Source organism: Aspergillus luchuensis, chromosome 5 (assembly GCF_016861625.1).
Source record: "Aspergillus luchuensis IFO 4308 DNA, chromosome 5, nearly complete sequence".
In the NCBI taxonomy this organism is placed as follows: domain Eukaryota; kingdom Fungi; phylum Ascomycota; class Eurotiomycetes; order Eurotiales; family Aspergillaceae; genus Aspergillus; species Aspergillus luchuensis.
In genome coordinates this window covers 4,562,014-4,587,689 of record NC_054853.1, presented here as the reverse complement: position 1 = coordinate 4,587,689, position 25,676 = coordinate 4,562,014, and the positions used below count along the sequence as shown (strand labels likewise).

General features: G+C 51.8%; 9 protein-coding genes across 9 annotated transcripts; 5 read left to right on the top strand and 4 right to left on the bottom strand.

Moving 5' to 3' along the window:
• Positions 1 to 679: 679 nt before the first annotated feature.
• Positions 680 to 4,490, top strand: AKAW2_51502A (uncharacterized protein; the record flags this gene model as incomplete). The annotated part of the gene is made up of 2 exons (XM_041691439.1): positions 680 to 830; positions 979 to 4,490. The coding sequence occupies 2 exons, from the start codon at positions 680 to 682 to the stop codon at positions 4,488 to 4,490; spliced, it is 3,663 nt and encodes a 1,220-aa protein (XP_041544923.1).
• Positions 4,491 to 5,429: 939 nt separating this feature from the next.
• AKAW2_51501A (AHA1 family protein) lies at positions 5,430 to 6,690 on the top strand (the record flags this gene model as incomplete). Its single annotated transcript, XM_041691438.1, has 4 exons — positions 5,430 to 5,652; positions 5,717 to 5,799; positions 5,865 to 6,523; positions 6,585 to 6,690. 4 exons carry the CDS (start codon positions 5,430 to 5,432, stop codon positions 6,688 to 6,690), a joined length of 1,071 nt encoding a protein of 356 aa, XP_041544922.1.
• A 463-nt stretch (positions 6,691 to 7,153) lies between these two features.
• On the bottom strand, positions 7,154 to 8,968 carry lys9 (saccharopine dehydrogenase (NADP+, L-glutamate-forming); the record flags this gene model as incomplete). Its single annotated transcript, XM_041691437.1, has 7 exons — positions 7,154 to 7,249; positions 7,331 to 8,100; positions 8,166 to 8,220; positions 8,282 to 8,320; positions 8,388 to 8,674; positions 8,769 to 8,822; positions 8,923 to 8,968. The coding sequence occupies 7 exons, from the start codon at positions 8,966 to 8,968 to the stop codon at positions 7,154 to 7,156; spliced, it is 1,347 nt and encodes a 448-aa protein (XP_041544921.1).
• Positions 8,969 to 9,446: 478 nt separating this feature from the next.
• On the bottom strand, positions 9,447 to 10,723 carry RER2 (undecaprenyl diphosphate synthase family protein; the record flags this gene model as incomplete). Its single annotated transcript, XM_041691436.1, has 2 exons — positions 9,447 to 10,418; positions 10,499 to 10,723. The coding sequence occupies 2 exons, from the start codon at positions 10,721 to 10,723 to the stop codon at positions 9,447 to 9,449; spliced, it is 1,197 nt and encodes a 398-aa protein (XP_041544920.1).
• A 2,482-nt stretch (positions 10,724 to 13,205) lies between these two features.
• On the top strand, positions 13,206 to 14,254 carry AKAW2_51498A (uncharacterized protein; the record flags this gene model as incomplete). Its single annotated transcript, XM_041691433.1, has 3 exons — positions 13,206 to 13,216; positions 13,504 to 13,675; positions 13,736 to 14,254. 3 exons carry the CDS (start codon positions 13,206 to 13,208, stop codon positions 14,252 to 14,254), a joined length of 702 nt encoding a protein of 233 aa, XP_041544919.1.
• Positions 14,255 to 14,753: 499 nt separating this feature from the next.
• AKAW2_51497A (cytochrome b-c1 complex subunit 6 family protein) lies at positions 14,754 to 15,592 on the top strand (the record flags this gene model as incomplete). The annotated part of the gene is made up of 3 exons (XM_041691432.1): positions 14,754 to 15,066; positions 15,297 to 15,419; positions 15,528 to 15,592. 3 exons carry the CDS (start codon positions 14,754 to 14,756, stop codon positions 15,590 to 15,592), a joined length of 501 nt encoding a protein of 166 aa, XP_041544918.1.
• A 749-nt stretch (positions 15,593 to 16,341) lies between these two features.
• On the bottom strand, positions 16,342 to 18,067 carry AKAW2_51496S (putative cell surface receptor/MFS transporter (FLVCR); the record flags this gene model as incomplete). The annotated part of the gene is made up of 4 exons (XM_041691431.1): positions 16,342 to 17,205; positions 17,298 to 17,646; positions 17,729 to 17,841; positions 17,906 to 18,067. 4 exons carry the CDS (start codon positions 18,065 to 18,067, stop codon positions 16,342 to 16,344), a joined length of 1,488 nt encoding a protein of 495 aa, XP_041544917.1.
• A 1,327-nt stretch (positions 18,068 to 19,394) lies between these two features.
• Positions 19,395 to 21,056, top strand: AKAW2_51495A (uncharacterized protein; the record flags this gene model as incomplete). Its single annotated transcript, XM_041691430.1, has 1 exon — positions 19,395 to 21,056. One exon carries the CDS (start codon positions 19,395 to 19,397, stop codon positions 21,054 to 21,056), a length of 1,662 nt encoding a protein of 553 aa, XP_041544916.1.
• A 722-nt stretch (positions 21,057 to 21,778) lies between these two features.
• AKAW2_51494S (F-box and WD domain protein) lies at positions 21,779 to 24,592 on the bottom strand (the record flags this gene model as incomplete). Its single annotated transcript, XM_041691429.1, has 2 exons — positions 21,779 to 24,249; positions 24,358 to 24,592. 2 exons carry the CDS (start codon positions 24,590 to 24,592, stop codon positions 21,779 to 21,781), a joined length of 2,706 nt encoding a protein of 901 aa, XP_041544915.1.
• Between the last annotated feature and the right edge of the window lie 1,084 nt (positions 24,593 to 25,676).

The following is a 25,676-nucleotide window of genomic DNA, read 5'->3' as shown; positions in this document are numbered from 1 at the left end:
CTTGCTGGCCCTCCCTGGTCAGTCGATCGAAACTCACGATGCTCGTCGAAACGGTTGATACGTACCGACTGGCCCGTCTGGGCCTGCAAGCCTCCTCCACACCTGGTTGGACCAGAGGTTGTTGCAAAGAATAGAAATCGGTCTGCGCTTCAGCCCTCTGGCTCCTTCTCAATCGCTCGTCCGTGTTGGCACAATCTAATCTCCCCTCCTGCTTTTCCAGCCCTCAGCCTTCAGCCATGGCTCCGTGTTCGGTTGGCCCTGCATCCTTCCGTTAGTATGAATAGGTGCGCCCAGCTTTTCTCACACGCTGTGGTCCTCGACTTGTTCTCGTGTCTGTCTGTCTCGCAACGCTGCAAGGTACTGATCACGGCCTCTTTATAGCTGGCGATCGTCGGGCAATGCTGGCGACGAGCCGCCGTCTGGTCCTTATTCTTACAGCGGCTGGCCGACACCTCTTACCTCCAGCAATCAGCCGTCTCCTAGTCGTCGAGAGCATGCTGTACAGCCCCCTCCTCTGACAACATCGTTGGGTGGTCACCAATTCCAAGGGCTTGGACTCGCGCTGGGTTCGGGCTACAGTTCCACCCCTCTTTCGTCGACTTCACTGTCTAGTCCTTTCACGCAAGGCCAGTCTCCCGCCGTAGGCTCGCCTGGAGGGGCGGCAATCGGATCGTCACCAATGGCTTCTAGACAATACAATGTGCCTTACAATCCTCAGGATTGGGGCCCAGTGGGAACTGGTTCGATGAATGCTGGCCAAGCTACATATACACTACCGAATAACATGCTGCGGATCGTCTCTCAGCCACGGTCAACAGGACCACACTCAGGTCTGTCATATTTGTTTTCTTCTGTCACCCCCCCCCCCCTTTCCCTGACTCCCTGATACTCTTATACTCCTTTACCATTTGTAGTCTTGGGAATGTCTAGCTTGCTGCACGTCGGTGACCAGGAATCGAACCTAATGTGACTTTGTAGATGTATCTTTGTCGCCGCCTCCACCACCATACTCTCCACCAAGCCAGCAACATCAGAGAGAAAATGTCAGTCAGAATACATCCTCAAGGGGCTCCACGTCACCCAGTATGAGCTCCTCATATAATGGAGCGGTGCGTGCAGGTGGGGATGCCCCCTCAGAGTATCGACAGCGCCGCCTTCCCCGTACTCGCCCTCTGTCGATGTTCGTGGGAAGTGAGTCGAGCCACAATCGACGTGTCTCGCTACCACCACCTCCGCCGCTGCCACCAGGCCTTTCATCTAGGTCTTCATCCCAGAATAGGTCAGAGACCTATCGAGAACCCGCACCAGTTATGGCAGGGCCAGGGCCGCACATTGTGGTCTCGCCTGATAATCTCCACTCGACACAATTGAGCGACGATAGCAACATGCTTCAGCCCACTCAACCCTTTGAAACGGATCGGCCTCCAGCTGCGAGAAGGGCCGTATCTGCTGGACCGGCCGTCAACAGTGCGAGTTCATCAAGAGCTCATAGTCAGTCTGGAGCCCGATCCCCTCCGGGAAGTAGTTGGGAACCGGGAATGCCCCTTCCTCCACCCCCACCAGGACCGCCACCGGCCGCAAGGTCACAGAGTGTGAATGGTCTCTCTGACTCGTCGTCATCCCGGAACTCGCAAGGCCCTGCTAGGAGTGGCAGGGCACGGCCGCCTCCCGCTTTAGGCACAAGTTTAGATAGCATTCCGCCAACACCAGCTGGATGGGTCGATGAAACAATCGATGTTAAACCCAGAGCAGACAGACAACCACTAACCATTGACACGGCAACTACGACCAATATGAGCGGCCCGGAATCTCTCGAGTCGTCTCGCGCAAGTCATAATCCCAATAGCGGTGGTCTGTTTCGCAGCCCAGCTATCAAAGACCCAAATGCTAAAGGCATCCGAGAAAGGAGGATTGAACGCCGGAACAGGCAAAGCCAAGTGCTTGATAGCCTCAGTGCTGTCTCCATGAGCAGCAACCCCTGGGCTGAGGCTCTCGAACAATTGAAACCCTCCAACTTAGTTTTGGGAGAATCGAGCGTGAATACGGACAACGGCAGAAACCCGGCCTCGGCCAAAGCCGCACCTCTCAGCACTCGCAGTATATCTTCTGATGGACCGCAGATTACATCACGATCTAGAGCATCTTCTGGGGGTCTATTTTCGAACCGGTCTTGTTCCACCCCCAAGCCTGAGCCGAGTCCCCAAGCGCCAACCTCAACCTCGCGGTTTGCGCAGACGCCGCCGTTTTCACCAGGCACAGAAAGGTCATCTGTATTTGCTAAGCGTACATCGCCAGCACTACCACCCAAAGCCCTGCCAACGCCCCCTCTGCAATCCGGGTCAGAAACGACACCGTCTCGGCCTGGCTCCAAGGAAGAACGACCTGTCTCACATATACTACACCTTCCTAACGAGCCGGTGACTACAGTCTCACCCCTAGCCCCACGTCGCGTGTCGGCCCAACAGAATCCCTCTCTCGATTCTGTCGTTAACCGCGATGACGAATTTGTCCGGAACGCTATACAGAGACATCGGGAATTCATCGAGAAGGAGGCCGGCACGCTGGACGAGAAAGAGGCATTGCAGTTGTTCGCCGACTTCATCATCTCTGAGTCCCAGATCCGGCGTGAGAAGTATGCTAAAGTATGGGATCTGGATTCTTATGATGTTGACAGTGTACGCCGTAAATTGTTTGTCTGCCCTCCCAAACCAGCGCCGGTGCCACAGAATAGCCAAGTAGTACCAGGTCCATCTTCTAGGAGGGCGTCTAATCCTACGGCACCTAAGCTAAGTATACCCCAGGTACGTCCTGAATCGGCCTGGTGGAATAATTACCAACCATGCCTCTCGCCAATTGCAAGTCTTGGGTTGAGCAATGACGAGATGAGCTCGAGGGGACGGGCGCCTAGTCGATGGTGGGAGTCCAAAACTGGATCCAGCAGTGAAGGGGGAGAACGAAGAGTGCAAAGGTCAAAGAGGGAGACCAAATATATGGGATTATCACGTGGGGCCCTGCTATGGGAGGAAAGTCAAGGCTCGTCTGACACAGGGAATGCCGGCGCGCACAATGGAGGAAACCAGTACGCTGCATATGGTCCAGATGAATACCCACCCGAAAAGGTTGGGTGGCACGAGGAGTCTACCCCAGCAGACTACTCCAACAATCTCCGCCTTGGATCTACTAGGCGGCTTGAAGAAGTGCAGAGGATGGATGTCTCGAGACTGATCACCTTACCGCCGCCGTATCCCAGACACTATCCCGCAGTCAACAACAGCCACCCCGACCTCGTGACTTATCGGACGTTGGTGCGATCAATTACAGACTTGTCGGAGATCAAGACCACCAGGCAGCGGCACCAAACCGAGATGGATGGGCTGTTCCAAGATCACCAGGCACGAATCCAAGAAGGACGGCGGCAGTTCAAGGCCAATATCCAGAGTCAAATCCAACAAGGCAGTATCACATTCGCAGAAGCGGCGGAAGCAGAAGCCGCATTAATTGTGGAGGAGAACCAACTCGAAAGAGATTTGATCAAAGGCGGGCTGGATACGTACCAAGAAACGGTTTTTAAGCCAATGCGAGCGATTCTTGCAGACAGGGTTGACAGGGCTACTGCTTGCATTGACGAGCTACGTGGCAGGCTGTTTGACGACGCGCGATCCGAGACCCCAGATCAAACCCAGGAAGAAGGTGATGAGAAGCCAGAGCTCCTGGAGAAGCTCACACAACTCAAATGGTTGTTTGAAGCGCGCGAGCAATTGCACCGCGAGGTATTCGATCTGATCAGCGAGCGCGACGAAAAGTACAGAGCGGTGGTCCTACTACCCTATAAACAAGCATCCAACGAGGACAAAGTACGCGAGACCAATGAGTTCTTTGTCAAGGACGCCTTGGATCGCCGAGTGGAGTACGAGGCCAATGCCCTAGCACGTCTCGAATCCTTTTTAGATGTGGTCGAGGGCAATGTAGCGCGAGGGGTGGAGATACAGCTGTCGGCGTTCTGGGATATTGCACCGTCGCTGTCAGAGTTGGTGCAACAGATCCCTGAGAAGCTCCGCGGCTTTACTGTGCAGATTCCGGCCAACGAATACGACGAGAATCCGAGTTACCGGGCACATCCGCTGCAGTACCTATATACGCTCGTATCTCACGCGGAAAAATCCAGTTACCAATACATCGAGTCGCAGATCAACCTTTTCTGCCTACTGCACGAGGTCAAGTCCGCTGTTATGAGGGCCAGCTGCAACCTTATGGAGGCAGAACGAATCCGCTTGGGCGAGTCCGAGGGCAAGGTGCAGCAGGAAATGCAGGAAACCCGTACGGATGAAGAGCGCACATTGACAAGCGATCTGAAAGACAAAGTAGCTACCGTGGAGGGCCAGTGGGCGGAAGCCCTGGGAAGTGGGATCCAGCGTCTACGCGAACGAGTGAAAGAGCAGCTAATGGTTGAAGATGGATGGGAGGATTTAGAGCAATTGGAGCAGGCATGATAAATGGAAGCAAGTTGTTATTGGTTCACGAATGATGACTGACGAGGGGCTATCAAGAGTTTACTTCTTTGTCGATTTCTGCGGTCTTGTTCACTGTTGTTTCCTGATTGAGTGATTTGATTACTGTGTCGCTAGAAGATACCCACATTCGTTTGCAGCTGCGAATCCACTTGATTATTGAGTGAATAAATGGAGATATCCTGGTAAGATTGTTCCTCCGCGCCGATGACCGGACGGGTAACCACGTGACCCATGCGGCTTCTAGAGGTTTCCTTCCGGATCCTCGAACTTTTTCCCCTTTTGCCTTTCCCTTCTCCAAACCAACTCGTAGTCTTATTTAATACGGGCTTCTCCCCTCCCCCTCCGCTCCCACGGTACCATCCCTCTTTGCTCCTACTCTCCCATTGCCACCTGGAACTTGATTGATCTGTCTTTGCTCCAGCGTCTTTAAAGTGAGACGTTTTTTTCTGTGACTGTAAGTTGCCACTGAATTTTCTTTTGCCCAATTCTGCACACTTCACTCCCCCCTAATCTTGACCTGGCTCTCCTCCTATAAGGAAGGGACTCTTGTCTCGGAGAGGGCTGTCCCATCGAATGATGAGAACTCATAGCTGGCACCAGTCAGACGGGGATGTTTTTACGAATTCATCTTCCATGCTGAGTAGCTTGCGGTCCGGGAAACGCTATCCGGATCCTGAAACGATGCCTCCACTCATATTCTGAACATTATCGCACTACTTTATGGCTATGAATAAATGCTAATATTCTGTGTGCGATGCAGAACACAACAGCTTTTTTGGCGAAAGAAGGAAGAAGAAAAAAAGACACGGACTCGCTAAACAAATTGACCCACTGGCGAAGTTCAGCCCCGCAATAGAGCAGCTTTTCTTTCCATCGAGATCCTTAGACCAATTGATAATAAAATAAACTACCACCATCATGGTTCTTCACAACCCCAACAACTGGCACTGGGTGAACAAGGATGCCTCCGGCTGGGCCAAGGACTACCTTAAGGAGAACCTCTCCGTCCTCTCCGTGGAGGAGAATGGAGCCTCTGCCAAGATCTCCAACCTGCTGAGCATGGATGGCGATGTAGACGTCAGTCAGAGAAAGGGCAAGGTCATCACCTTGTTCGATGTCAAAGTACAGCTCGAGTATGAAGGTTCGTAATTAAGCAATGATAGTGTTTCTCTCTGTTCAGGGCACACCACTAAGACCTTTGACAGGTAAGACTACGGACGATGAGTCCGTTAGTGGAAAGATCACCATCCCCGAGGTTGCCCATGACACCGAGGAAGATGAGTACGTCGTATGTTCCCTTTAGCCCCTCGTATTCCCATAGCTGTCCAGCCAATTGACCACATGGCTCTTTAGTTTGAGATTGAAAACTACTCGGATTCTCCTTCCAAGCAGGCCGTGAAGGACCTGGTTCGCTCCAAGCTCGTTCCTCAACTCAGACAGGCTTTGGGCAAGTTTGGTCCCGCTCTCATTGCTGAGCACGGCAAGGACCTCCAACACGCTCCTGGCGTCAACCCTTCCAGCGGATTCGCTGCTCCCAAGTACCACCCTCAGACTTCCAAGAAGGAATCCTCTGCCCCTACAACCACCACCACTACCACCGCCGAGAAGGTTTCGGTCAACACTACTACCGTGACCGCTTTGGACGAGTTCCGCACCACGGCTGAGGAGCTGTACAACACCTTCACCGACCCCCAGCGCATTGCTGCTTTCACTCGCGGCTCCCCTCGCCAGTTTGAGGGCGCTCAGGTGGGCGGAAAGTTCGCCATCTTCGACGGAAACGTCACCGGCGAGTACACCAAGCTCCAGGCCCCTACCTTGATTGAGCAGAAGTGGCGTCTTGCCCAGTGGCCCGCGGGTCACTTCAGCACGCTGGAGATCAAGTTCGACCAGAACGATGTCGACGGCGTCACTCAGATGCGCGTGACCTGGACCGGCGTCCCTGTTGGTCAGGAGGATGTCACCAAGCAAAACTGGGATGTCTACTACGTCCGCAGCATCAAGCAGACTTTCGGGTATGTTCAAATCCCCTTGCGTTGCCTATTAGCCAATTGCTTCCTCACAATGGCTTGCCAGATCTTCGTTTTCTTGGAGACAGTTGCTGATGGTTGTTTTTCTTCTTCTCGGTATAGGTTTGGCACTATTCTCTGAGCGCATCCGCGAAACCATGACCATATCATGATCTAAATTCAGCACTTGGGGGGTATGAGGGCGACAACGGATCCTGTCTACATCCACGCGTCCTGTAGAAGACGGGGGTAGCGAACTGCTTTTTGGATTCTTGACAAACTGTGTTTCTGGGACAGGCAATCTTGCGCCGACTCATCCTTACCTCACCTGACCTGATCTAAAACTCCTCCCCTCCAAGCAAATTGGGGGTATGCGTCCAACGAATGCACGATAGACAGACCATGAACATATTAGTAGATGAGACAAATCACGATAGGAAGAAGACACTACACTTTGCACTTCTACACTTCTGGTAACTGTTACATATACATAACACCTCTACTGTTCTAAGAAATACTGCTTCATCAAAACCGATCTGAAATTTTGATCTACCCTATTTTGTTTTCTCTAACACCCATCTCCCAAGTCGTTAATATATCATGATAGAAGAGAATTTATAAGAGAAGAGATACTCTTTACAGAGTCTTCTCAATCATCTCAATGCCGTAGTCCTCCTTGAGGGTCTTGATCAGAGGAGCGCAGATGTCCATGGTCATGGGAGCAACAACACCCTATGAGAGCAACAACGATTAGCAAACCATCCAACAATCAACTCAACCAACCAAGTACATAAGGGGAAGGAACCACCATACCTTCTGGTTAATAGTACCATCCAAGACCAACTTAACAGCGACACCACAAGGCACACCAACAGTCTTAGCCATAGCCGAGTACCCACCGGGCACACCGTACTCGCAAAGAGTGGAAGTACGAGTCTCCTTCTGACCATCCTTGTGCTCGATCTCGAACTTGTGCTGCAACATGACAAGATCACGCTCACCCTCCTCATACTGCATCTTCTTCTCGAGCGTAGCGCAGAGAGTATCGAGCGGGTTACCCCGGGGGGTGATCTGCTCGTCACTGAAAAGGCCGATCCAGCGAAGACCGGAGATGATGCGGTCGCGGTCATCGTTGTTAGCGAAGGCCGTCTTGGAGGCGATAGCCCACTCAAGGTCCTTCTCGGCGGAGGAGGTGGCGCCGAGGATCTGCTTCGTGGCCTCCTTCCAGGCAATGGGGCTGTTGAGGTACTCGCGGCCCTCGTCGGACAGGAAGCCGATGTCAACCAGAACCTTGATCATCTCGGGGAAGCCCTGGTAGCGGAGGGTGCCGCGGACGACGGTCTGGGCTTCGGGGATGTTGTAGCGCTCACGGTAGGGGCAGGAGTCGCGGTTGGGGTAGGCGACGAAGGCGAAGCCGGGGTAGATGAAGTAGGGCTTAGCGGTGGCCATCAGGTCGGGACCGGCGACGCTGAATTCTTGGCCGTCCTTGTAGAACTTGGCGGCGTTGCGGAGAGCAAGGAGGACACCGCGGCTGGACCAGCTGAACTTGTAGCCCAGGGGGTTGTTGGAGCATTCGGGGGCGGCTGGTCGAGGGGGTTAGGATGGGGGGTTTGGTTGTGACGTTTTTGGGGAGGGGGGATTGACTTACGGAGGCCACCGCAGTAGCTGAGGAAAGAGGTGATCTTGCCACCTTCGGCGTGGACCTGAGGGTTGGGTTAGGGATGGGTTTAGTGGCGGTGGTAGGGTGGGTGATTCTGGACGTACCTCGGAGATGGTCTTGACAGCGTAGAGGTGGTCAATACCCTGTTTGGAGGTGGGGTTAGTTCACTGTGTCGTATGATATGGGGATGATGTGGATAGGTAGACATACAGGGTCCAGACCGATCTCGTTCATGACAGTGATGCCGGCCTTCTTGCACTCCTCATCCAGCTCCATCATGGCGGGGGAGACGTAGGAGGTGGTGACGACGTGCTTCTTGGTGCGGATGGCGGACTTGATGACATTGGCGTGGAAGGTGTAGGGGATCAGGGAGATGGCGAGGTCAACCTGCTCCAGAGCCTTGTCGAGAGCAGCATCATCGGTGACATCGAGGGAGATGGCCTTGGTGTTCTTGAAGCCTTCGCAGAGCTTCTGAGCACTCTCGAGGGTTCTGCAGGCTGTTGGGGTATAGTAGACGATGGTCAGCTATGTTGGATGCTACTGGATAGGGTTTGGACATAGTAGGAACTCTATCAATTGAGCTGTACGTACCAACAGTGACGTTAACGTCAGCCTTGCTGAGAACCTCAACGGTGGGCTTCGTGACTATCGAGACATTGAGTCAGTGGGAAGGAGTCCATCAATTGAACCCCCAATGCGGGGTCCGAATCGGCGGGGGAGAGTGGAAGAGAGATGGGAAGCATACCGAAGCCCGAGCCCAACAGGAGAACCTTGGAACCGGCGACAGGCATGATGACAATTGGGAAGATATCAGGGTATTAGATTGGGAAAACAGGAAGAAAACAATATCAGGAGAGGAAACAGAGTTGAGTCAGTGTTGCGAGTGGTTGCTTCGATTCCCCCGCCAGTGTGAGTCACGTGGGGCTGCCCACTTGGTCGGATGCGGTATCGGAGGCTGCGATAGCGGACACTCTATTTTATCTGATTATTTTACATGATCCGTGATTCCCCGAGGTGGAGATGCTGTCCCGTAGAGTATATAACTATAGATTATGTGCAATGTCTGCATCTATATGCTCATCATGGAACCCTTTTCTTTCAGCTTGCAGCTCAGTGAGTGCTATAAATTCTAGATGGATGACAGGATGGGGGGAATATTTGTCAATGCTCCCAAGGATGACTCCAAAACTCCCAATGATCGATGCCAGGACGGTAACCCAGTCCATGTATACAACAACAGAGAAAAGATGAAAAAGTGAACATAACAATCTACAGGTCTTTGACCTTGCCATTACTTTCCTCCGCAGAGTCAGACGTATCGCCGTCAAAGTTGCCCTCCGCATCCGGGTTCTTCTTTGACTTGGAGATTCGACGCTGCCATCTCAGCATCACGGGCAGGAACTGCCAAAGGTCAAATTCCGGCCATAGGACGTCAAGGAAGACAATCTCCGTATCCTCGTGGCATTGCCAAAGCATGAAGTCACTAAGACGCTCAACTCCAGACGTCCGGACCAGCAGATCTAGAGGAGGATTGTCATGGGTGAATAAATGCTCTGACAAGGTCTGGCGCGTAATCGTCTCGGGGGACATAAAGACAAGGCTCTCCTTCCCGACGGCGGGCTCTGCTGCTGGTACTTTCCCATTGGCAGCATCTTGTTGCCCGGCCAGGTGGAGAGTCGACGAGGAAGAAAACGAAGATCCGTTTTCATAGACTCCGTTCGGTGTCTTGTGTTTCGTCGTTTCGCCGTCTCCTGATGACTCTGATGCCGCTTCCGAGTCACTCGGTACCTCTTCCCCTTTCGAAACCTGCGTCTGTGCTCGAATGTTTTGTGTAATGTGGAATTCGGAAAAGGGTGTCCTCGAGGAGATAGATGACGGACGAGTCGACGGAAGGGGCTGGCTGTACTCGGCCACGGTATCTCGGACAGCCGTGGTGATCTCATCGCGCGACGTATACGGGAAACAGATGTTCAATACGCAGTCACCGTTGTTGCTGGTCATTTCCACGGCCCGGTTCACTGCAGCGAGAACATCCGGCCTGAGCAAGTCCAGCCGACCCAATATCCGCACCTTGGCCCCGTAGCGATCGAGGATCTCGCCATGCTGAGCCATCTGCGACAACTTCACCCTGGCCATCTCCATCAATGCATCCACCTCGAACTTGGAGCGTTTGAAGTTTTCGATGCTGAAGGCGTAGATTGTAACCACTTTAACGCCGCTCTTGTAACAGACTTCGAGAATCTTAAAACCACGGTATAAATTAGCAGCTGACACTGGCGGAAGACGGAAGTTCTCTATGAACCGAACTCCATCGGACTCACCCTTGCTAAAGCCTCAAACCCCATGTTGTGTCCTTCCACCGTTTCAATCCCGTGCGTTCGGGCAAACCTCCGGTTACCATCCATGACAAACGCAATGTGTTGTGGAACTGGACCCTGTCGGATTGCTCCAACCAAGAGGTCCCGAAGTTGCCCAATGGCAAACTCGATTGGCGGCGAAGCAAGGAGCCATTTCCGGAACCTCGACAAGTGTATCGATGTCGACATCTTGAATGATTATGCGTATATTTCAGAGTATGACAAGCTTTTCCGAGTCGAAAAGGGCTGGTTTGTGGAAGGCTGCGAGAGAAGCGGAGGTTTCACGATGCAAGACGGGGGGCGTCCGTGTAGTGCAGGGGCGATGCAGCAGGCAGTATCTCGATATTCGGACAAGTGGACCCAAGCAGCCGCACCCTAGTAAACTGGAGAGCAGATATGAAAGAGATGACGGCCACCAGAGGTGTAGTAAGGGTAATGTAAGCTTAGAGATGTGCCCGGTAGGGCCGTGCTCATCAGGCTACACTGTTCTTTTTTTGTTCGCGTTCGATCGTCACCCGGGGGGGTAACGGGGATCGTCGGTTCGGCGGACCCTCAAGGAGTGACAGAATACCACAAAATGAACCACGAGGGAATTGAAGTCGCAGAAAGCGGTGACAACGAGCGAAGAGGCAAAGGAAATAGCGCAGAAGGGGGAAACGTAACCTGGATGGAAGACGGGGTGGGTCGGCCGTGACTTTGATCGGACGGTTTTCTCCACGTGTAAAGACCCAATAACAGCTCTCAACGTAACCGCGGCCTTCGAGCTGCTCCCCAGCCTGGCCCGGCCATGCCTGAGGATGCCTTTTGCTGCCTCACCGGCAATCCTGACCTCCCCGAACAGGCAGGAAAGAGAATGTCATGGGAGAAGCTTTTGTAGAGAGATGGTGTTGAAATTGCACAGCGACAAAACTCCCCTGGGCCACATGCAGCCACTTTTGCTTGTCAGCTGACAAGCCTCAACCAAACCAAGCACCTACCATCGCTTTGTGAACTTGCATGACAGCCACGCTGGCAGATACGTACCAGGAGAGAATTGTATTTCAATGATTCTGGCTGAATCGAAATAACTCTGGCAATATGCATGGGTGACTTTCGTCCTTATCATCTTCTGTTCGAGGACCGCCCTCTGGGTCTAGATTAGCTTCGTACATTAGCGCCACCCATCCTCGTCTTTTGACTGTTACCATTCCGATGCAAGGAGTCAGTCAAGCTCCTTCAATATGGTTGGACTTGGTAGGGGATCTTACAGAATGTCTAGTCATTCCATGTTGCCTGATAGGATTGTTTGCGAATAGTTGTTGCTGGGTGGTGCGTAATTTATTCGAAACCCCTGGGATCGTAGGTCTATCTCAGGTCATACACAAAGCGGTGGTGCAGAACTGTTAAGTTGCTTAGTCCAAGGAACAATATCTCCGAAGATTTGGCTAGCTAGCTATTCAAGTAACTATATCTGACCGTGCCGATAGTGTCCATGCGTCCAACCACCCATTAGTCTTCCGCCTCTGGAGACACGAGAGGTCCGTGTTATCTACCTAGCAAACGAGATCGCTAATACTGCTTTGATTCAATGATACAGGTCCATATTCCTGAATCCTGCATGAGCGTATTGATAGAATTGCTGCAAGTTATCGACTTTTGAGGTCCGTGGACGTCGACACCAGGGTAGAGTATGCAGGCTTCCATCCACAGAAATGAACTCTGTGTTAGCTTAATCATCCTGTTGGGTACTTAATTGCTAGACTGACATCCACTCTGCCATTCATCCAATTGTAATCAAGGCACTATATCGCATGCGGGAATGATTGGATTTTGAGTAGTGGACGCAGTAGTCCCTAGTTAGTTCATCCATGGTAAGAATAAGATAAGGCCGGAAAGAAGGAAGCCGAATTTGGCCTAATAAGGATTGCAATTTGGATGTTCGAATCCTTCTGCGTTCCCAAACCTCTCTGGATAGATTCGGCGCCAATATGAAGGCTCCTTCTGTATGTCCGACATGTTGAAGAGAAGTCCGAACTGGCCAGCCGCTCGAACCGAGACACCTTGAGTGTAAGGAGTTGGAGAGTTGGAAAAGCTTCCCCGCCTAACGGCCGCCCCGCGGACTGCTTCGTCTCCCGCCTTCGGGCTTCACTGGCTTGCTTTCCTTCAGAAATTCCTGGGCATCGTTAAAAACCTCTAGGAGGTCTGTTGCTCCATCGAATACCGTTACCACACAAATAGAAGAAAAGATATCACTCAACACATTTTGCCATTATACGAAGTGGTCCGTTACAGCTACTAGCTACTATCGCCTCACGTCCCATCAGTGCCACTTTCGGGTGCTTCGCCGTCATCAACGAAGTGGAATCTGGAATACCACATCTGACATTCTTTTTGTCTGGGATCGCTCTATCAGCGATCGGAAAACCATTCACCAACCCTTGGAGAATTCTCATCATTTCCGTCCCGCCAATCATCCCTGGATCGTCTTACCTGAAACTGGACCCTGGTGCTACTCATTGGTTGGGTTGTTTCAGCCAATACTGCCCTCTCTTCATTCTGCACTCTGAATCCATCCCTCCAATAACTCATCCTCGAACGAGATACTATCTGAATCCTACAATATCTAGCCTGCATCCCGGCGCAGTCTGCACTCAGCCACACAGACCACGTTCTCGATCGTGGCTTTGACAAGATGTCGATCAAGTATGTAGATGTTCCCCACCATGCCCAGTTGAGTTACTCTTATTATCACTCTGCATGCACTCAGTCTCCATGGTTTTTCTTCCTCGATTCATCACCTCTGATTTGTTATCTCTGTTATGCTGTATCAGATGGATCAACTTCCTTCTCCCTTGTCTCTCTCGCATCATCCCATGACACCCTAGCATGCACACTTATCAGTCAGAAGACCTGCGTTGTATACTTGTTTCAACTCAGAATGGGGATAGCACGCCCGAAGAAACTATGCTAATAAATACCCAATACAACAGCTGGGTGATGCTGCAAGGCCCCGAAGGCTTTGTTCGACTACCCAATGAGCATCAGTTGTTCGCCTCTCCTCCGCGGACAACGCTGTCTCTGCAACCCCTAGGCTCTAGCGCCAGCAAGGATTCCTTTTCCATGCAAAGCAGTGCCGGTCGAGTCTACCTGACAAATCAGAGGGTACTGTCTTGCTTTTGGACCCTATCATCTGACAAGCTCTCGTTAACATAATCATGTCAGATCGTCTACATTCCCGCGCAACAAACGAAAGAGTTTCAATCGTTTTCCACACCATTACTCAATGTCCATGACGCCCATGTCACTGCACCATTCTTTGGGCCCAATGCATGGTTGGCGCTAGTCCAGCCGGTATCTGGAGGAGGCATCCCTGCGTCGTTGCCTGCTGTGCAGCTCAAAGTGACATTCAAAGAGGGAGGGGCATTTGATTTCCACAACAATTTCGAAAGAATCAAAGAGCGTCTACAACAGGCTGTCGAGAATACGCAGGCGAGCAGTCGAGGCGCCCGGAATGTTGACATGTCTGCAATCCACCTCGACGAGCTACCTGCGTACACCGGCCCATCGGGTGGCACAACCGCAGTAGACCACAGTACCGCACAGCAACCTGTAAGCCCACAGTCTCAACACACAGGGCCAGAGGCGGGATCGGAGCCGATGGAGCCACCACCGGATTATGAAGAGGTGCAGCAGCAGAGTGTGGCGGAAGCGCTCGAGGAGAGACTGCGTCGAGCCAGTTGAAGCCAGGACGGGTGCCGTATCCAATGCTTTCTTCCATGACTAGATAGTCTCCAATTTCCTACACACATATTCCGGCGGTAGCCTCAAGCCCAAGCGGCCTCTTAATCTTTTTTTTTTTTTTTTTTCTGTATACTACTTGGGAATTTATTGTTGAAATACAGTGCATCACGAATAGTAGACCCAGTAGTTAAAGTAACAACGACAATAACAACGGAACGGCACGAACATTAACCAACTAATTAATTAGTTTGATAAGTAAGAAAACGAAATATTACCGCATTAGTCACGGCCGACCCGAGCGGCCAATCACGTGTACGATAATTGCGACCATCGCCCGGCGGCCGGGGTGTTCCGATTTTCCAGGGCCGGCAGAAACCAGCAACGCCAAAGCTTCGAGTTCGTTAAAACCAACCCCATCCTCAATTACCGCGACATCCACCGCCCACACGCCCCCCCTTCTCGCCATCTTCCCTCAATTGAAACCAATTTCAAAGACAAGATGGGTCTCTCCGACTTCTTCTCCGACGTTATGTCCTCCTTCGGCTTCCCCGAGGCTCAGGCTGAGGCTCCCGCCGAGGAGACCACCACCACCACCCCCAGCCAGGAGACCGAGGCTGAGGAGAAGCCCGCCGTGAACAACGAGGAGGAGGCCGCCCCTGCCGCCGAGGAGAGCACCGAGGAGTCTGCTGAGGAGACCCCTGCTGAGGAGGAGTCCGCCGAGGAGGAGCCCGCTGAGGAGGAGGAAGAAGAGGAGGAAGAGGAAGAGGAGGAGGAAGAGGAGCCTGAGGACATCAAGCCCCAGCTTGAGGAGGGTAAGTTTACTGTCACTTTCATATTTCACTTATTCCGTGCATTTTCCTTGGGGGGAGGGAGAGTTCGTTTCCAGACGGACATTGTGACAACAGGACGGGTAGTCGGTCAGATGGATGCACGCTGACCGACCCTCACGTCATGCGATTCTGAGCCATTGACTCGGAACAACTCATCCCATTGCAAATATGATCATCCATTCGAGCATTCACTAATCAATTGCTTCTCTCAGAGTGCGCCAACTCTTCCCAGTGCGCCCCCTACAAGCACCACTTCGATGAGTGCGTCGAGCGCGTAACCCAGCAGCAGGAGGACCCCGACTACAAGGGCCCCAAGGAGGACTGCGTTGAGGAGTGTAAGTTGACCAGCACACCGTAACACCACAATTCCTTCGACTCCATATCGCAATCTTGACGAACCCAACAACAACAAAACCCATAAACTGACCCACCATCCTTCTTAGTCTTCCACCTCACGCACTGCGCTACCCAGTGCGCCGCCCCCAAGCTCTGGAAGGCCCTCAAATAAGCGCATCAAATCACTCTCGGTCGATCGATAGATAGCTAAAGACGTCTTTTTTTCTTATCTTCTTTACTCCACTCCGCGGGCTACGTTTCTTTCTAATGCACGACCGAAAGTTGATAAGACAGGTTCCGCGACGAAGGAAGACAAAGAAAGAAAGGCATATTACGATCGATCCCCCTTGATTTGATTCACAATATGATGGCTATGCGGGCCTGCCGTTGATGAAGATCAAAAAGAAAAAAGAAGGAAAGGAGCATACATACATTCAGTGTTGTCTCTCTCGACCGCTGCCCGCCGCCCTCGACAAATACGGTACGGGTTGCGAGTCGGTGATGATGATACATGCGTGTTTGTTACTTTCCTTCTCCCTATGAAAGATGGATGGCTATGGAATATGGAAATGGTTCTTAAGAAGGGGGGCGGTCGCCTTCAACTGTGTATGTACAGATAGCTGGTCTCTGCCTTGTTTGAAACTTGTGCTTTTATTATTTATTTTATTTTATTTCCTTTTGTTTACTAGATGAAATGTCATTTTGTCCTAGACTTTGTTCGGTATTCCTTTTTTTTCGTCTTTCTTTTTTGACCCTTCCTGAGCATCATATGATCTTCACTTGATTTATTTATTTACAGTCACAGGTTAGGTACAACAGAGGCCGTGGTATTGACACATTTGATGGACGTCCCGGGTATCACACGTGCAATCATCAATCACAAAGTACATTCTGTACACACTGACTATAGAATTTCCAGGATTACTTCCTCCACGCCACACTCAACCCCAAGAATCCTTTCTTAGTATCATCCTCCCCAGCTCCAGCTCTACGCTCCGCATCATCATCACCCTGCACCTCAGCAGCCTCCTCCTCCTGGCCCAGCTCCACGCCTCGATCAACATCCAATCTCCGTCTCCTCACATCACGACCAAAACAGCCAATGCAAAGCGGCCACGGTGCAGCCACGACCGCCACGACAGCAGAGAAAATCAACGCATTTTGCATATTGACCGGCGGGGAAGCGTCCTCTCCGGCCTTCAATGCATCCTGAACTAGAATAAATATCGCGCCCAATAACTGCCCACCCGTCCAGCAGATCGTGCTTCCTATCTCCGGGGAGAAAGGGTACGTGATTTCGACCAGGTACTCTAGAACGACGGGGAGGAGGGCGAAGGATGACGCGCCGAGGAGGGAGCACACGACATATGATGGTGCGATGCCGGCGGGGCTGGGCGGGGCGAAGATCAGGGCGATATAGGTGATTGCTACGATGGGGACAAGTGTGCGGATGGTGGCGAGGTAGTGCTTGTAGCGGTCTGTGAGGGGGGAGATGATGGCTGAGGCGATGAGGCCAACGATGATTAGAAGGCCTCCTGCAATGCCGGCTTCGGTTTCGGTGTATGAGTAGGGTTCGAGGATTTGGTTGAGGAGCGAGGACACGCTGTTGAAGAAGCCGACGTATATGGAGAAGGGGATTAGGATGAGGTAGAACTCGAGGGTTTTGAGGAGTTGGCTTATAGCTGGGAGGAGCGGTGTGGAGGCGTTGGTGCTCGCAGATGAAGCGCTTGGAGGCGTCGGGGGTTGGGAGGGAATGAAGAATGAGGGAAGTGCTGCTACCGTTGCCTTTTGGGTTTGTTAGTAGGTGAGTGCGACATGTCGTGGCTGGCTGGTTTTGGTTCTATCTATGTGTGGAGGGATTCCTGAGGGAGGCTTACGATGATAGAGATGTACAGAACCATGTTCGGGACTTCGCTTGGTTTGGTCGCCCAGAAAGAGTCAATCAGCTCTCCCAAAGCTGCACCCAACGGATTGGCAAGGGTGGCTACGGCCGTTGCGCTGGTCCGGCCCTGGTCAGAAAACCAGAGGTCGCTGTATCGCGTTGGAGCGCTCAGACAGAATGGCTGCGCGAGTCCGATGAGGATCTGACCAAACATGGCGACACCGAAGATGCCTCCTCTCGCTTTGGTCCCTGCATATCGAATCCAATTGCCGACGAGGAGGAGAGTTGAAGTGGTGATGATGGCGGGTTTAGGGCCACCTTTATTGAGAGTGAAGATCACGACTCTGAGAGTAAGATTGAGCGTGAGTTTCAGTCGCTTCCAGGCGCCGAAGGCAGGTGGAGATAAGCATCCAGGGCTAGACTCACGGGCTGGCGACACAAAAAGCGAAGAGATAACCAGTGCTCATCCAATTGATGGCGCTCTCAGAAACGCGGAAATGCTCAGCCGCAGTAGTTGATATCGAGGAAAAGGTTAACCACTAGACGATGATGGATATCAGAAGAGGACTCATTTTGCATGGCGGCAGACATAAGAGAACCTACATCCCAACTAACGACAATGTTCAACAGCACCAGCTGCGCCAGTCCCCAGAACCGCCGCTTGTAGACCTTGTAGACCGGGCCCGACGGAGGCAGCTCAGCTGGAGCAGTCGTGGCAGAGCCATGGTGCAAACCTGCCGAATCCTGGGGTGCTCTGGAGTCCATGAGAAGACAACGACAACAACAACTTAACAGCTAGTTAGCTGGTGGGTTGCGTGACCAGCTGGCGAGGAGCGGAGCATTAAATGAGGGGGAAAAGGGCAACTAAATTAATCAATTTCACCGCAACTAACGAACGTTTGGGCGCCGTGGCTTTAATATTATCCTAGCCTCGTTCCCAAGACACGATGACGTCCATAGATTTTAAGACGGTTTATAAAGCGGACCGATGGTTGGGTTGCACTGCTGCTACTTAATTTTGGGAAAGGAGGTTCGAATAGTCTTGTCTCATGACGGCCGGTTTCATCGTTGTTCTTGGTCTCGACGATCCGACCTCGGCTGATTCCCCAACTTTGGTCAAGGGAGGGGGAGGAGATGCTATTGGTGGCAGTCGATGTGAATCTATCGTATTGTCTGCTCCCTCATTCGTCAACTGGGAGGTGAATTTACTTAACCAAAAAATCCCCATCGCAATCACAGTCATCGCGACCACCTCGACACATGCGGTGGGGATGTTCGCATCCGCGCCGGATATCAATCAGATCGACGAAAGACATCCCAGAATTGAGAGAAAAGAATAGGGTACAACAAGCTATATCCATAACGCATTAAAAACTTATCTTTCTCCACTGATGGGCCATGATCATCCATTACCAAGGGAGTGGGTAGTTTGGATATCCGACCGCATATTGCTAGCTAAATGCTAAGGTTTCCAGGTGGTTCGTAGGATTGAACCTTGGAGTGGAGCAGCCCCGTTTTACTGTTTCACTCCATTTCCGGGGTTGGCGCTCGGATCTAATCAATAATCAATAATCATCATCATTCAATCTCATCGCTCACGCACGTTCCACAGCCAGTACAAGTTGTTTCTTTTGTGAGTCTCATAACAAACCATTCATTGTGGATGCTTACTTGTAAAAAAAGAAAATGTCAGGAAGTCGACGTGAGTTGAGGTGAGGGAAAACTGGTGAAGTAGAGGCGACTAATTTTGTCTTTTCCCCTTTTTTGCTTGCTCCGTTCACTTCAACTTCATCACATTTCTGTTTCGGAGAATTTTTCAAAACATCAATGGCACCACGTGCAGTTGATTTCTGTCGGTCGGTCAGTCCGCCGGTTCTCACTACTTACTAATGCTCATTTAAATGCTATACGCAAGGCCATGCCTTCTTCATTGTGCTGTGTACTTTCCTCGAGGGCTGCACGATCTAGGGAAGGTGCCATGGACCCTCAATCCTTTACGGCGCTGCCGTCCTTGTGGCATGTTCTCTAGTCCACCCTCATCTTCATATTAATGTGAACGTGGCCCTGCAGCACGACCCGCCTACATGGTATCATGGATACTCAGTCTCAGAACCCCCCAGTCGCTCAGCATGGTTCTTCCGACGAGGATGAAGTCTCCGCAACGGAGGTGGAACCACTAGGAGAAGCCACGCCACTAGGCAAAGCGACCTTGTCAGAATCCGTGATGAGTGAGGAGAGTTCCATCTTCAATGCCCTACGGACAGACTCTGGCACCGAAGACCTCGGCTCGAAGTTTGGCTCGGCATGTCATTCTCGTGGCAATCTGGATAGCAGGATCGCTGCCAATATGGCCATGTTTGTCCCCCTTGCGCCTGAAGCAACGGATCCTTCCCAGCGGGCGGACCGTGAGCCAAAGTATTGTCCGGAAAAGGATACACAATCCCCTGGTTGGCATCCCCAATTAGCATTGGACAGCCGTGTGCTATCCACAGATGAAGGGAAGGCGGTTGTAGCCTTACCTGCAGATGACTCGCTGAAGCAGAACCTTCTTGATGCGTTGCACCTCAGGAAGGCAGTTAGTCTCAACGATGCAGATGATACCTCGAGAGCGTTTAAATGGCCGGGTAACCTTGACTCACCAGTCAGCCCTGCACTTCCCACTTATCCTCCACCAGTGAGAGCGCCCACACCCCCTGGACTTCCTTCATTTGGAACTCGAGAAGCTGTCAACTACACTGCTCAATTCCCCGTCCGTTCTGCCACTACCAGTGGGCGAACACAGCAGTCGAGTCCAAGCCCGCCTAGGCGTGCGGGTAGGCGCGTTGCTGATGGCTCCAGAACGGGATCCTACGGAGGAATGCTACGAAGGCTCCTCAGCTTTTCATCGTCTCCTCCCCCGCAGCCTAGACGTCAGACATATATTGTGGCGAGGGCAGAAGATGGTACTGCGGTCCAAGGTCGCTTTCCTTATAGGCAGAGTGGTCACGGCATGAACTTGGCTAGACGATTGGAGGACCATCCCTTTCACCGAACTGCCATTTCAGCTACTTGCGAAGATGGTGTTGATGTTGATAGCAGCGCTACACAAGAGGGACAAATCAACACAAGGCTCTCAGATGCAAAACAGGACCAGGCTGACAGCACCGATCCTGCAAACACAGGCGCGGGTAGTCGCATGCGAAGACATCGCCCACAGATCGGCCTGAATAGCTTACTACCGTTGCCTCGCCCAGTTCTGACATCTACTTCTCAACGGCCAACCTCGGCAAATACTTCTCTTCCTACGTCTAGGGTTGACTCGTTTTATACCTGTGCGTCTCGTTCGCAAATGCCCGGCATACCCAGGCATATGGAAAGCCTCGATGCCCAAGGCACTGAGAGCGTGGGGGATTCTGCGACATGCTATCTTGCACCCACGGAGTCACCACCCGTCTTTACCGCACAGGAAGCAAGTGAGTCCGCCAACTTTAACTCTCGTTCTTGGCTACAATCGCTGCGTGGCGTCAACTCTTGGTTATCCTGCTGCATGGGGGCTCGTAATGAGCAGGACGCCGCCATTCATTCGAATACGGCCTCCAATGACACATACGCCACTGCGAGAAGCCATCTTTCATCTAATGCAGCAGAACATACGCATGCTAATGCCCTGACAAATCAGGTGCAAAGCCTACAACAGTGGTTCTCAGGAGTTTGGAGGTCGCTTCAGGCGTTTCCCTCTCGCAACGTCCCGGACACAAGCCCGATGTCGGTCTGAATCATATACCAATGATTGCTTGAACCATAACTTGCATACTTGTGTGAGGCTGTCCTTTCAGTAGCACATTGATCGGACTGGGGGTGCGCCAGATAAATTTGATCGTTTCTTCGTTTTTCAACCCTCGCCAAATGGTACAAACGCAAGACGCGCCTTCATCGACGGGGTTGTCTCTATTGTCCAGATTACTAGCGCTAGCCTGTAGAATGTGATTGCATACTTCAAGTTTTCATCATTGGCAATGTCATTATCAATGTCATAAACGAACAACAGCTGTAGTCATTTCGTCTCTGCTGACATGAACCAACCGACTCCATCGCTCCAATGCCGAAATGCTCTAGAGATAAAAGTTATGAACGGAACACAACAAGGCCTGACAAGGCAGACCCACACACATAGATAAAGTCTCCACAAGAAGAAGAAGAGGCGAAGAAACGAAATGATTCTCATGCAATATAGACAAATCACCCAAAGGCAATCATATAAAGAGACAGAGAGAGAAAAAAAAGAAACTCAAAATAGACAGGCTCCTAATGCACAAGAAAATCGATCGAAAAGGTAGACGAGATTTTCAAAGAGAAAACCAAAAATAGATATATAAATAGAAGAAAGGAATGTTGGGAAGGAATATAACTTTCTTGGATCCAAGAGGTAACACTTATACCACATCATCCTTTTCCCCGTACGCTGATGATAGTAGTAATTAATGTAAGGCGGTTAGGTTACAGCCCCGTAAAGAACTGACACGCTTCTTTCAGTTCCTCATCATCAGCGGTGAAATCCCACCCGACTATCCTCGGGTCCTGACTTGCGCAGATTATCTTGTGCGCGTCGAACTGGAGCTTGAAGATCCTCGAGGTAGGTGGTTGTTGGGGGGCGGCGGGGAAGGCTCTCATTCGGGGGTGTTGCTGTTGTTGGTGTTGGTGTTGCTGAGCATGCGGTGGTAGTGGTGGTGGTCTCATTGGGGCGCCGGCATGCATTATGGGTGCGGGTGCTTGAGTTTGAGCTTGAGGTGTGCTTTGCTGGACGGTGGGTGGGAGGTTGTTGGAGATGAGGAGGGCCGGGTTCAGGGCTAGGTGCGCGGGCCAGGGTGCATTTTGCGAGGAGGGATCGTTAGTATTGGAGTTGTTGGTAGGCAAACGTGGTGGTTGTGGTTGCTGCGGCGCTCCACCGCCTGTTGATATCGCAGCGGCCGCCGCGGCGGCCGCCATGGTAGCTTGGGCTTGTTGCGCCTGGTGCGCTTGAGCAAAGGCGTTGGCTCGTGCGATTGTCTGGCGTGCAGAGGAATCTAGGTGGCTGTATGAGGCATTGGCAGCGGCGTCTGCCTGTCGGAGTCGCTGGCCTACAACCCAGCGGCCTTCGTTGTCCTTCTTCCAGATGATGATGGTTTCGTCGTATGAGCCGGAGACGATTCGTCCCCATTGGCTCCCGCCTCCGCCCGGGGGGATTTTGGCACCCAGGGCTTTGATGTCTCTTGGGTTCCGGGACCCGTTGGTGTTTTGTTGATATCCGGCGCGCCGGAGGGCACTAGGGCCGAGGTCAACGTTTGCACCGGTGCGCTGAGCATCACGAAATTCGTTGTCGACAGCCAGAGCTTCCAGTCGCAAGGCCTCCTCTGCACCCGGTGGGTCTCCGAAACCAGCTTGGACTGTCCGAACGAGGTTGGCGTGCCCGTGCAGGCAGGCCACTTCGGCACCGGAGGCGTGGTCGAAGATGCGAACTGTATCATCGTTGCTTCCACTGATGATGCGTTTGCTGTCAAACTGTACGCATGCAATGCCCTTTTCGTGGCCTATCATTGTCTTCCGACACGCGCCGTTGCGCAGGTTCCAGACCTTGATCAGGCGATCGCCCGAGGCGGACACGATTTCATCCTCGTTGAGCTGGATAGCATTCACTGCGGCAGTGTGTCCGTCAAGAATCATTAGCAACGAATATGGCGCCAAGGTTCGAATGTGATTTTTGGCAATTTCGGCCTCGAGGATAAAAGCGGGAATGTCGCTCGTGTCAACAATATACGAGGGATAGGAGACACCCGAACCCTGGAAAACAGAGGGGTAGTCCTTGTCCATTGGTGTAAGCTGGCGCCTGTTCCAGATCTTGATAAGTTTGTCCTTGGAGCAAGTTACTATATAGCGTTCGTCGAATCGGAGGTTTAGGACAGAGTCATCATGAGCTGGCGCAATCTCGTGAAGCTTCTCTCCAGTAGAAAAGCGCCAGATTATGACATTCTTATCGCTGCTTCCCGACACGATGATATCTTCAGAAGGGCGGGGATCAAACTGCAGACAGAGAACCGACTTTGAGTGGCCTTGAAGAGGCGGATGCCATAATCGCTTGGTGTCCAGGTCCCATACTCGAACAGTCTTGTCCCGGCTACCACTGACCAGCCATTTATCGGTAAACTGAATCGCATATACACACTCCTGATGAGATTCTTCCATGTGATTTGGATGCGGCAGCTGAAAGTTCGTAAATCTGCCCTTGGTCCAGTTCTCTTCCAGCCGCCTCCGTACCCGATATAGATGTGGCCAATTCATCTTCGCGGCACCATTGGGCATCCGGATCAATAGTGATGACTTGGGAGGGCTAGCGTTCGTCGAAATCTGCTGTAAGTTTGACTTCAGTTGAGCAGTTCCCGACTCATGACGTGCGCTTGATGATTGTTGCCCAGCTGCGAGCACCGGTCCACGATCGTTTGACGCATCACTCATGTGATGATCACCCTCAACATCTGCCGCTGCGGAAGGCTGCAGCCCATTTCCTTGCACGGCCTCATTGTTATCCAGCGATCCTGTCGCGCGAGAGTCTAGCCAGCTGGGGGGTACGCGCTTCTTCTGTTTCGGTTCACCAAGATCCGGGTCTATATGCCTCAACCGAGATTTTCGGAGTTGGGGGGATTCCAATCCCGAGTGTTCCTGTTCGTACGTATGCACGGCGTCAATGTCGACCCGCCAGCCTTCGCTGATGTACAAATCTCTCCAAAGACGGGTGTCAAAAATGCGATCACGCCAGGAGCGGGATGCCAACGAAGCTGTTACCAATGTTTGAGGGTCGAGGTAGGAGAAGATCTCGGCGGTGATTTCCGGAGGTAACTTTAGCACGGGATCCATGTGCAATAGAGGCGCTAGCTTCTCAACCACCGAGGCGACAGTGGAAGCACGCAAGGTGCGTAGAAGCTTGTAGGCGAGCTCTACATGAAACACCACAACCTGTCAGTATGATGATGATCGCGCTAAGAAGCCAAACGGAAGAGGATCCTTGCGCCGGACGGAACCAAGGGAAGGGGGGCTTAACTCACCGGCTCGCTCAGCCTCATTATAAGCATTAACCCAGTCGGGGAGCGGCATCACATCATCGGGGGGCGAATTCAGGAAGTCCTTGTCGGGCTGACTTCTCGTTTCATCGGAATAACCCTCGTCAAGCTTGAAGGGCGCAGACAGCGAGGGGGCGGTGAGGTCGGAGGGATAACTGGCGGCGCCCTGAAGCAGCCGGGGACGAGGGATGATCGGAGTTTGCGCGGTGTCCCTCGCCATGGGTTCGCTGGGAAATTTGCCTAGCTTAGTTTCTCAAGCCTCCTTGAGGCCCCTCCGTTCAGACAAAAGGGCGACAAGGATAGGTTGGGCCCAGGTGCTCCGGTAAGGAAGCAAGGCTTGTGGTGGCTAGGGCTCCTAGGACACTGTGAAGCAAAGAGGTGAGCTGGACACCACCCTTTCCTTCCGTGGGGGTTTAAGGCAGAGGTGGCTATTGGCACAACCACATAAAGAAGGAGAATAACGACCGGGATGAATTAAGGCCGAGAAGAAGAAAAGATGGAAAACTAGCAAGCCATGGCGAGAGATGGATGAGACAGAGTGGTTGGGGGGGGTGGTGAAGCTGGCGAAGTGACGTTTTGGAGGGAGTGACTGACACCGCGGAGAGTGGAGCATCAATAATAGCCAGCTATTATGGCCTGACGGGTATTGTTTACCTTACCGGGGAGACCACTTTCATCTTTGCCAGCAGATAACTACACCACTTTCCATTGACTAACAGAACTTAGTTCATATTTCATATTTGTTTTTATTATTGTTTATTACTAATATTTAAATATCTTGCAATAGTTATGAGCCATCAATATTATGCCGAACTGGGTCAAATAGTCAAACCTAGAACCACACCCTCGTCGAACTTGGCGACTCAGAATCTACTACACCACCATTTCTAATTCAGAGATATAAGCAGTTTATAGACAGAGTATTCGAGGGAAAGAATTTTCATACATTTACTGCATTTAATGCATTCTGATTTCCTTTAAGGCGATCTACTTTTCTCAGCTCTTCGTCGATGTTTCTAACTTCAGCCATTATGATGTCCTCTACCATGCAAGCAATTGATAGAACATCAGCTCAGCAAGGGACCTGATCGCATGCTCTGGCAAGCTTCTAGTCAATATCAGCTCAATAAGCTTACTGGACCTATCTGGTTTGTTCATAATTCTGTTGCAGTACGAGATGCGCACCATAATTGACTATCTACTAATACCAGAGCGCCAGTCTACTTTTGCTGGTGTGGAATATATAATGGTCCCAGTAGCATCAAACTTCAATACAATAGTACTAGTAGCTTGTCCTAAGGCCA